The 12198-nt window shown below is 37.1% G+C and overlaps 1 protein-coding gene across 5 annotated transcripts in view; it reads right to left on the bottom strand.

Moving 5' to 3' along the window:
- Window positions 1–12198, bottom strand: part of HDAC9 (histone deacetylase 9) — a 479936-nt gene that overhangs the window by 195800 nt on the left and 271938 nt on the right. For all 5 annotated transcript variants that reach the window (XM_037385339.1, XM_037385336.1, XM_037385334.1 and 2 more), the window contains 3 exons: window positions 9578–9706; window positions 6675–6790; window positions 975–1097 (listed from right to left, as the gene is read on the bottom strand). In XM_037385339.1, coding sequence (XP_037241236.1) covers window positions 975–1097; window positions 6675–6790; window positions 9578–9706 — 368 coding nt within the window. The remainder of the gene's footprint in view (window positions 1–974; window positions 1098–6674; window positions 6791–9577; window positions 9707–12198) is intronic.

The raw sequence follows: 12198 nt of genomic DNA, 5'->3' as shown, positions 1-12198 counted from the left end.
AAACTAACTTGAAACTACATTTAGCACTGGAATTAAGTAGCACTTATTGCAAACCATGTGGATTGTATAGATTATTATTTTTTTTACATCACTGAAAGCTGTACTTACACATCTAGTATTTTTATAGAAGTTACCAATTCACATTCTAAGAAATTTAAATTGCTAAAATTTATTCAGCATTTATACACTGTTTTACAGAACCACCATATAACTTCTGTCAGTATTTTTACTTCTTTTTTTTTGGAAATCAGAAAAGGTAAGTTTTGACCAGTGACAAAATTTGCAGATATTTCACTGAGCCTCAGATGTCACCTCTAGGTTACTGTATCTTGGTCTAGATCTAAGGATCCTTATCCATCACTTTGGATTTCTATACATAGCATGTCTGTGTTTCCATACATTTCACATATTAATTTAACATTTACCTCTAAATAAAGGTGATTGCTGCAGACTAAACACAGGGCATATGAATATAACTTGTCATTATAATATTAAGTGTTCACATAGCATTGATTTTATTTTCGTGATGGTAGCACACCCCTCAAATAACAAACCTAGCTGCAGGAATACTAGATTCTTCCCCTACTATGCTCCAGTCCAGCTTAGGTTGCCACTGGAATCCAATAAAAAGTAACAGGTGCTGTACTTTACCAGGTATGTGTGATCGTATAATTTGAACTTTTATACTAAATGATCTCCTCATATACTTCTCACAATGTCTAAGATCTGTTATCTGATTTGCAGACATAAATGCAATGCATGTGTCCCATACTTACTAAGCCCCACACTGGCACTTGTTTATTTGCAATTAAGAATGATTGTTGCTTTCAAGTTTCAGGTATTGCCCAATGCAAACCAAACTCTGGTTCTTACTCTGAATTGCTTATGTTCCAAAATGCTGAAAAAAGAGAATAGTCTGAAGGAAGGCATTCTGGAAGCAAAAGTAGACAGGAAGCTTGAGACTGGTCACTTACACTGATTTGAGGTTGCACTGCTGGAAGTCCCAAGGTAATGTTGGGCAGAGAAGGGGATGTGTACAGACTCAACAAGTTCACTGATTCATCTTGTATCAAAAGGCGTTGCTGTGAAACCAGATGCTGGAATAAAGGGGAAAAACAACAGAAGTATAATTTCCAAGCTTTTTATCTTGGTTACTTTTTATACGTCTGGGATTATTCCTTGGTTAGTGAATCAAATTTCCGTGCAAAACTGAAATCTTGAGGATTCTCAGACCATCTCTTCTCATCAGCTCAACATCAGTTCTTCTCATCAGCTGCACTTTCACTACTAGAAACTCAGTGGGAATTTAGCCAATGAATTAAGGAGTATATTAGCCGAATCAAAGGTGTCACAAATATGGAAGTATTAGATCTTTAGTTTACCACGGTGGTTACAATTTTTGTTGTAAGGTATGAAGTGTGGTTTCTATTACACAGCTTGTGATGGGGTTATTTCAGGCACATTACTTACTTCCAGTGACATGGGAATTTTGGATAGCAAGTGAGGCAGAATGGCACGTCTGCCATTTGAAAAATTGTACTGTCTCTCTCTGTGTATGCATATACACAAACCCAGCATTCTGTCATTCTCTGATGGTGGGATACCCCTCACAGCCTTTCTAACTCCCTTCAAGTTAAAATTTTTAACACTTCTTTTGAAGTCTTGTGATACAATTTTCAAGGACATGGAATTGCTGACATATTTTTAATTACTGTCAAGTAAAACCAGACATTCTACAAAGATCACCCTCTGTCTTTCCATTCTAGATTCATTGGGAAGAAACATAAAAAGTTACATTACCACAACAGGAATCTTTTTGAAGCCTTTGCCTTTCTGCTTGAACAGTCATGTTTTTCAACATGTGGTCTAGTATAGTTGCTTGAATTACATTTTCTGTTTAACTCTTGCTTCCCTCCCAGAACTTTAACACAATAAGAGCTACAAAGGTCTTATTAGACTTAGGAACTCTGGCATGATATGGTCCCCAAGGGAACAACATCCTTGAAAAAGAATACCCTGTGTAACAGTATGACACAGTGACTGCTTTCTTCCCAAACAAAAAGCATATGGGACTCCAATAATAGACCACCTCCAAGAGGGATACTGCACACTCGGGCTTTGACTAAAGTAAATATAATAACTTGTCAAGCATGTTGTGGGGAGCTGTAGATTTTCCCCTGGACAAACCTGGAATATCAATTAACTCTGTAAAATACTTTGTGCTAATACAATGCAACTTCAGACCATCAATGAAAATGGCTAAGCACAAAACCACAGGATGTTATTCCAAAACATAACCTTCCTCGTACAGTTTGTTTGGAGATACGACCTATCACTGAGACAATAACAGTAGAAGTCTATCTCTGTAATTTTTTTTTGGTACCTAGGGAATACCAACAGATAGCATATGAAACAAAGAAGCTTCACTTGTATATTACATTAATTCCTGGCTAACAGTGTCTTGCCTTGATACCAACCATCTTTGACCATGAATAAAATGAAGTATGTCAAGACTATGGAGATATAATTGAGGGAGACTACAGAGATTTAACTGAAAAAGGACACTGCAGCAGCTCTAATGTGCCTCCTAGAATATCACCGAATTTGCAGCAGATGCAGTGTCTATACAAAGCCACTTCAAAAATGCACATTTCCTTTTTGGTATGCCACTATTACCTTCTAAGATTTGAATTTCAAACATAACAGTGACAGGATGCATAGCAGTAAAACACATTCCTGCATTAAGGTCAGGCACAATTGTTTTATCAGGCAGCATCAATCATGTTATGTACCATGGGAGTTTAATGTTGAAAACAAGAGTTTATTCGTAAGACCATTGCCATCCAATTTCTAATACTGCTAATCATCAGTCATTTTCACTTTGCCAAGTAACCGAATTTTTAAAATATTTTAAATATTTAAAATATTTTCAGGTAAATATTAGCCCAAGCGTCAGTTAAACCTCATGTCCCAAAATAAGTTTAGTAGCCCACCTGCATAGATTACGGTCCTGTGTATGCTGAGGCAGAGCTGCATGACCCCTCTGCAGCTTCTCTTTTTACACCGCTGAAAATACCTTGAAATGGTGGCAAAGGCTGGAGTTGCCAGCAGTGTCATTTGGCAGTACAATGGCTAAGCAGACTTCACGGTTTGGATTGGCACCTAAATTACCCCAAAGAGCAACTTGCCCTACTTGCTGCTCTCTGTACATACTCACTGGGTCCATGGATCCTGCATCCTGATGCTTAAAATAGCCCGTCCACAGAGTTACTCTCTTTCATAAAATAGAGTAGAATAACTAAATGTAACAGTGCACGGTGATCAGCAAGTAACCATGATTAGTTATTGTACTTCTGTTGTGCTACCAGGACCTGCTGGGAAGCAGGAACTTCTCTTTCATGTGTGCATGTTTATATGCACATTTATACTTCAAGAGTGGAAGAGGAAATGGTGCGGCTTTAATACTTCTCAGTTGTGGAGCTACAGTAAGGTTATAGCTTTGAATATTCACAATGACTCAACATTCTTATTTCTTAGGGCTTTTGGGGAGGTTTTTTTGTAATTAATTAAACTCTCTTGACGTACACTTGAAACAAACCTTACCGGCTGGTCAGAAACTTACACATTTTTCCTCTAGCCACTTGCAAAGAGCACGTCAAGGAGCTGAGTGTCAGAAACACAGCACTGTGGGGCTGCACAAATCACGTATGCATTTATCCGCCGTGCATGTCATTTATAATCCTGTATAATCAGGTGATATTCTAGGAAATGCTGCTCTCCAAAGTGCAAATGAAAGAAAGAAAATGATCTGAAGCTCACTTACACCAACTAAAAACTTTCCATTGCCTTCAGTGGCTTTTGACCAGGCCTGAACGCCTGAAATTAATCATTTCACATGACTAAGGCAGTTTGTCCCTCTGAACTCAAGGGACATGCTGTGCAGGGGCTCAATCCTGCTTGCATTTCTCATGCAAGTTAGATTTAGCCCCAGCACAGCAGGTCACCTGAAAGTGTACAGCGTGCTACAAGAGACAAATAGCTACTGCAGTGAACCTTGATGATACTGGACACAACCGGGCCTAATAAAAACAGCATTTTATTTATAAGGTGCAATTAAAATCTTGAGTTTAACTTTCAAGTTTCGTATAATGAGACCGGTGTCTTAACAAATGGTACTGAAAGTACCATTAAGGGAACTGTGATAGTAAAAGATTATCTGTAAAAACGTAGCATTTGCAGAGCACTTTTGTTCATTCAAAAGATTTAAATGTCTACCCACCAGACTGCTCAGGAGGGTAAACCACTTAAAGATCTCACTATTCAAATGGATACGGCAAAAATACTGCAAAAATCTGTTTCATTACTGATAATACTCTAATTCTGTCTATGCACTAGAGTGTAATCATTTATGGTATTGACTCATGTTTTACTGGTAAATGGCTCTCTGTCATAGCAACCTGTTTTCCCCCAGCAAAAAGTGTTTTATTTGCTGCCATGAAAACCATGGCTATCCACCCACTCAAATAGGAGCACAACACTTACTGCAAATGTCACAACAACAATTATGAAACAACAGCAATGTGAGTCATGCAGGATTACAGCAAAACAAGTGATAGTTTGGGTGATTTTGAAACACTTGTCCTATTATTAGAAACTTCTGTACTTTGTGTATCTGATGAAAATTTGATTAGCTATACAGCCTTTGAGAGTGGGCAGCTAAAGCTAAACTAGAAAAGAGATATGCACGAGTTTGGCTGCTGTTAAACTACTAAATAAAATCCCACTGAAATCAAAATGCACTGAAGCTGAGATTCATGGAAAAAAATTTTGAGCCCGCTGGACCACAGTATTAAGAGTCAAGTAACCAGAGAGGTAAAGAAATCCCTGACTGGATCCAGAAATGGGAGTCCGTAGTTTCAGCTGCTTAGCACACTACCAACGAGCTAAGTGACCAACTCCAACATGCAGAGCTCAACTTCTAAAGGAACATTTTAGGCTCAGTTAAGCATCTGTGATTGTATAGTGGAGCTGTAACTTCTGATGTCTGGCAAACATAATGGCAAATGATATGCAATGCAGTATTGTATTAATAAACATAATATAACTCTGCTGGTTGTTGCTACAACCTTTCCAAATCTCCCCAGAGACAGGCTGCCAACCTGACCAGATTGTATGCATTTCTGATCATGGTTCAATACTGTGGGCAAGTGTCCAGAAACTGTAACATGCAAGGTAACAAGCACTGTGTATCAGTCTGTAACTTTATGCCCTTTGCATTTTGTAGTATCCTTGTCAACAAAAGATCCAATTGGACAAGATTTCCTGTTTAATACAACACTAACACCCACATATTACAAATTTCTATCTAAAACATACCCAATATTAAAATATACCATTTAATTCCACTAAACTATGATCTGAAACATACCCAATATTAAAATGTATCATTTAATTCCACGGAACTAGGATCTGATCTAATCCAAATGATGGACTTTACTCTGCATCATTTAGATTTCTTTGCAATCACGTACAGGGGGCTATGAGGCAAGACCACATGTTAGCCATCAATGTAACTTTTTTTTTTTCTTTTTGGTTACGGGCCAGAGAGAGGCTACTAATCAGTCCGCAGAGGTCACGCACCTGCCCCCTGGATCATAGTTCACACACACAATTAATTCATTATGGGGAAAAGTCACTGCTGGAGGTTGAACTGCCCATTCCAGGTTTTTTTGAGGTGAATGTCCTGCCACTGACCTGGAGAAATAGCTCCATTAACTAAAATGCTGTTAAATCACATTTTCTTATGCAATTTTTCTAACATAAACAGCATAAACCAAAAAAGAATAGAAAACTTTGCCAACAAAGCAGGAATTGATGTAAGTATAGGCACTGGATAGAAAATTGTGAAATTTGATTCTCTCTTAGTTGCATTATTTTATTGTCCCTTTACAATATTGCCACGGAAATCATGACTTAGGCATGTCATCTATGTTAAATGAGGTTTATCACAACTGATTTACCATCTGCATTCCTGTTGTTATAGGCACATATGCATGAAACAGAATGAGTAGTTAAGATTCCTTCTGTGTACAATCTCGCTTTACAAAACAAGTATCCAAGGCTTCTGGCATGTCAGTTATGTTGGCAAGTACTGGCCTGATAAGGAAACCGAGGTACAGTAAAATAAAAGGCAGATATGAAAAAGTATTTAGTCACCTAACTTTGATACTCTAATTAATCAAACCTACTTCAGCAGCCATCTGAACCTGGGACCACCTTAACTCATATGTGTTAGGGTCACCAACACCTATATCACTCTTTTGCATGTAAAAGTTCATCAGCGTTCAGCACTGTGCACCTCTTCAGGTTATCCCAGAAGGTAAATTTCTGTAACACAGATGCTTCCAAGTTTCTCCCATAGCTCTGTCCCACTCCTCCAGTAGCATTAGGTCTGCTTTTGTTTGGACTTTTGTTACTAAAGAGTCTACTGAACATGCATCTCATGTATGAAGATGTATCTCGTATATCACACACCCTGGTATCAGCCTGCAATGTCCCGGTATAAGAAGATATCATTGTATCCTCTGCAATTATTCTGCTTGTATTATCAAATTGAAGTTTCAAATCCCTCCAATCTAGAAATCTGAACAATTATCTACTCAATAAAGTCTTACCTCAGCTTGAATGTTAGACGGCAGAACTGAGGTTTCATTTTCTGTTATACTGCTGGTTGGACCATTGCTTGGGGAACTGGGACCTGATCCAGGGGAGCTGCTACTGACTGAGGATTCTGAAAAACAGATGAAGCTTACATGAATTTCACACTGGAAAGGAACATATGATCTTGATTAATTGTATACTCTTTAGTGCACAGTTGGGGTTTTTTTTCTGTTGAAATGTATCTATCGGTTATATTATTTACTTACGTTAAAGTTTTTTAATTCACCCTCCATTTCTTTTGGGTTTCCTTTTACAGTGCTAACAAGGAAAGATACTCCTGCTCTTTCCCCTTCTGATCTGTCTGCTTCACAAAGGAAGAATTTGCTATTTAGTTTTGCCATGAAGATGGTATGATACTCAGTAACAGGCAGAGATGCAGAGATGTAACTTGTAATGAATAAAAAGAAAATAAATCTTTTTTTTTTAATTGTAAAGATTCCTGGTTCTGTAAGAGATCAAAATGACAGAGACAGCAGGCTTGCAAAGGTCATGATAACATGTCGTCAATTCACGAGGCCTACTGCCATCCCCTTTCTCTTTAGAAAGTGGATGAGCCCACTGTAGACTAATAAATGAATATGTAAGTAATAATGGAAAAATGTACATCACTTTCCCTACATCTTTGGCACAAATATGAAGGAATATTTACAGCATACAACAATCTTAAAATAGGATTGGCAAAGCTGTATATTATCTTGATTTAAAATTTCCCAAGTCCTAAGATAAAGGGGAAGAGGATGATCTTGTGTGGTGTTGTAATGAGTTATTCTAAGCTTACACTGATACAAATTAAATTTATGTAATGGAAACCAGTTAACAAGGTTAAAGATGGAAGAGTGTAGCACTAGTAGAGGTAAGCCTATTTCATGGGACAGCTTTCAAATTAAAGTACTCAAGATGACAAAATAATTAATACCTAAATGTGATGGTAAACTATAGTCACTTTCCTTCTTCATTCTTTCTGATTCAGTTCACATGCAAAAATATATCCTCACTTTGACTGAAATTACAGTGAGATTTCTGTTTCTTGGACCTGTCACACTTTCCTACTAGAGCTGACTTCAGTTTAGCAAAGTGAATCCATACCCAGCTATACTGACTAGTCAGGTAAAGTTCTTCCGTTGTATTCTCACTAGTTTTCACAGAAAAGCAGAAACACAAACTTATTCTTTTAAATTCATTTTTTTAAAATTACAATAACACTTTCTGTATAAATAGGCATGTAAATAAAGGGCTGTTTTCAGTTAAAAGAATGAAAAAAAAATGGAGAAAAAGGCTTTGGCCAGAAATGTTTCATCAGGGAAGTTTTGATTATGAAAGGTACAGAACATCATACAGCTGATATTAATAATTATAATGGAGCTCTGTAAAGCTCCAAATTATTGTCAGAGCTAGGAAGAACACATTTATTTTCAGTGGTTGCAGAAAAACACTCCTGGGATAAATATTTCACTTTATACCTTACTTGTGAGTGTACAAAATATAAAGAAATTAGCTAAAACTAAGGAAGTGGAGATCAAGAATCTCATAAGAGCTTCAGCAAATAAAAATAATAAATTAGCTGTAAAAATTTCTAACCTGGAAATAATATATAGAGAAAATACCTTTTTAATTACTTTCATACTTACATTCACACCCACGTCCCAGTTTAGACATGACATACTATGAAAAGTTGTCATGAGAGTCGCATGTAGGGGGACACTGATGTGAATTTGTTCATGTTGTGTTTTATTTCCATCTTGGTGTAACATAATTCTGATCTACCAAGTGAACTAAGATACATGTCTGACAGACTAGTAACAGTTGGTTGCATAAACATATGGCCTGATTTTAACATCACTTGAACAAGCCATGAAGCTACCAAATATTGATGCAAAGTTAAAGCGAGAAACTTCAGAGTAAACAATCTTTTCTTTCAAACCAACAGGTAAGGCCTTGGCAGCACTAATCCTAAGGACTAAAAATGACAGGACATTAGACTGTTTTGGAACTCAGGTCCAATTCTTCAAAACAATACACGTGAAAATATTTACCACTCTGCAGTACCAGACAAGTGAAAGAAAGCCTTAGTATCTGTAGTTCATCCACCCTGCCACATTTTAAGTTCAAGGGCAGGAAAAATATTGAAAACAAATACTACTTGATGACAATTTTTTACTTTGCTTCTTTTCCCCTTTTAATCCTCCCCATATGCATCACTCTGCATTTTTACATGCTAAAAGTTCCCTTTCAATTACTAGGAATACTTACTATCTGCTACGACCAACAACATGCCACTGATATTTAAATGTTTCAACTCTTCTCAAAAAACAGCTTAGTGTCACTTTACATCAAAAACAACTAATCCTGACATTTTCAAACAAGAGAAACTATAGGGATAGGGCCTAACATAAAATTCCAAAATATCCTTGATTAACCTAAGTAATACGAGATAGGTGGTTTTGTGCCTGCTATTAGCATCTGCATTTTACATGGAGATGCGAAGTGGGTCATGCAAGACCTGGAATGCTGTTCATGTACAGAAGACACAAATTAAGGGAAGAGACTGCTCTTGTTTTCTGCTTTGATGTCCCTTGCCACCAACAGTTTACCATTTATTTTTTCTTGTACTTGCTGTTATAAAGTGCTGGTTTCCAAGCTAGTTTGAAAGTATGGCTTTCACATTGACAATGACTTTAGCAAATTGCAGAAAGCTGTAGATTACAAGCTATTTATACACAACCATTTATTTACTATGGTTTTCTTTTCAGCAGCAGAAACAAAAGATACAAACTTTGGTTTAGCAAACAAATCCAAAACACCACCGCTATTCTGTGAGCAGTTGCAGCTGATACAGAATTCCTCCATTCTTAATTACCTGTCACCTCGAAGAGTCGCTTCTTGAATGAACTGATATTTCCATCTTTCCTCCTGAGTAAAGGACTGCTTCTTCTTTCGGTCACTTTTTGTTTTAACCTTGAACGTACCTTCAAATTGGGCTCTGAAGCTGGAAATGAAGAGAAGAAAATGAATTATTACAAATCAATTTACTGCTTTTTGTCAGACACCACTGATATTCCCCACAGTGCCTCATCTAATCCAAGGAGGGCCTGGGGGCAGAGGTTTTACTGCCCATCTTCATCATCCATCCTGCTGTTCCTCGTACAACTCCATTTTAGATTGGAGGCTAGGAAGGAGAGGCAAAAAGTGGAAAAGCTTTGGATCCTACTATTTTTTTCATCCCATTTTAACTCTGAATTTACCTATTAATTATTGTTAATATCACAAGTATTAATTAGAGATGAATGCAACTTTTTTCTATATAATTTTTATATCTCTTGTAGGTGAAAATTTGGATAGCAATACAGCTTGGAACTTGGAACCTTATAATTGGATTATGGTCTGATGACAGAAATAGAGAGAAGCCTCCACTGGTGCCTTTTGATTTCTCTTAGAAATGTAACTTATGACAAGCCTTGCTGGCAGAACATTTCTTGGTCAGCAATTTCAGGCCCTGAACTTCAATGTTTTCTGAGTAACACACCAAACAAGTAGATTTATGACAGTGTCCTAAGAACATTTACACAGAAAAATATATGCTCTGAAAATGGAGAAATAGGATTGATTCTGGGAAAACCTAGGATTATATTTAATGCACCTTGGGCAAGTTCCACCTTTGTTTTCCTAAATGGACACAGTCTTTTCATATGAAGGCCAGAGATGAAGCTTTGCTGTGTTTTTTATTTCTTGATATTTTTAGCATGATAAAATATTTCTTTTATCTGTTCTTCTAAGTAAACCCTCTATCAAAGAGACTGCTAAGAGCTAGTGAAAGATAATTGTGGAACAGAATTTGTTTATATTTCCCTTTCTGGAACCAAGGCTTGGCTAAGCAATATCTTAAAATAGAGAGAGCTGAAAACTGGGATCAGTTCTCTCTACTATGCACATACATAAGCCCAGCCCCAAAGAAGGAGCAAGAGTTAGTAGAAAAACAAAATAAATGAAATCTTCATGCAATTCAGCATTATACCATTTGTCACTTTGGGCCAGGAACTCAACCCTACACTTCTAATTCCAGTCCCTGCCCAGCACGTAATATCACACATCTTTTTCCTGCTGTCCCACTTGTTCTCTCAGGGATGGGGACATTAGAAATGCTTACACCAGAGCAAAGGAGCTGCATCTCTGCCAGCATGCTGCTGTAACCTCCAGTACCTGCAGTTGTGTGCCAGCCTTTGTCACATACTACATCGCTCTCAGCAAGCACTTCCTTCTGAGTAGCCTGTGCCTTGAGTACATTTCAGAGCAAGAGATACAAGCTAGCACAATACTGGAATTCTTTAACAATAAAAATATTAACAAGATTTTTTTTAAAAAATCACTTATTACTGTTAAGACCAATGATTCTAGCGATGGAGCACAGATGAGTTATTTGCTGTCTAAGGTGCCACTTGCTATGAAACTGAAAATAAAAAATATAGCCATGGGCTAAGATTACACCACACACTTTCACCACAGATCTTACTAGGTACAATGACATTTGGAAGAAAAGGTGCTCAATCTTTTTGCACTTATTTCAATTTATACTATTCTGTACTCTTAAAATTCCATACCTGTGACAGACTGCTGTGATACAAATCATCTGCAACACTCACTGGAGAAATGTTCTACTTACATATGAATGTTTCATGCTCAGTCACAGTGATTACCTTTCTATTTTTACCACATTCCCATCATACCCTGCATTTGAATCAATCATATAAGCAAAGAAAGCAGAGTTTGATGTCAACATCTGAATTTATGAGCCATCTGAGAAGATGCATGAAAGACAATGATAATTTTAAAATGGAAATAATCAATTTTCAAATGAAAAGGCATGGAGAATTATAAAATAAACAACCCACTAAAAAGTGAAGCCAAGGTTTGAAGAGTGTTTGCTTCAATTACTAGCCTTCTTGAATGTTTCCCATGTGATACCGTGAGCTTCTAACATGGCTCCACTTAGGACTTGATGGCTGGCAACAAGAATTCAGGTTTCAGTGCACTAAATATATAAATCTAATAAATTTGAGGATGTCTGCTCCAACAGACAAAATAAAGAACCAGAAAGTGGTTTCCTGATACTCGGCTGTGGCTGAGGCACTGACTTGCTGTGTAACTGTAGAGATCACTGTACCATCCTGTCCTACCAAAGCTGAAGCAGATTTATTGTTGACTGCAACAGGTATGGATCACAAAAATAACCCTCTGTGCTTCAGTGCACTCCTACATGAAGGCAGTAATAACACAGCTATAATTGTCAGCTCTCTTCTGATAGTTAAAAAGGCAAAATTAAGTATTTTAAGCTTCAAGGACAGAGCTGTGGATTAAAATTATAAATGCATATACTTATATATACATACAGACTGCCCCAAAAGCACATACATGAGATTATTTAGAAATTAATTCTTTACACTCTGAAATGCAAACATGTGAGCAAAAATTCAAAATACATTT

The sequence above is a fragment of the Falco rusticolus genome, chromosome 4 (assembly GCF_015220075.1).
Source record: "Falco rusticolus isolate bFalRus1 chromosome 4, bFalRus1.pri, whole genome shotgun sequence".
NCBI lineage: Eukaryota > Metazoa > Chordata > Aves > Falconiformes > Falconidae > Falco > Falco rusticolus.
The sequence above is the reverse complement of the archived record's forward strand: the minus strand, read 5'-3'. Positions and strand labels throughout refer to the sequence as shown.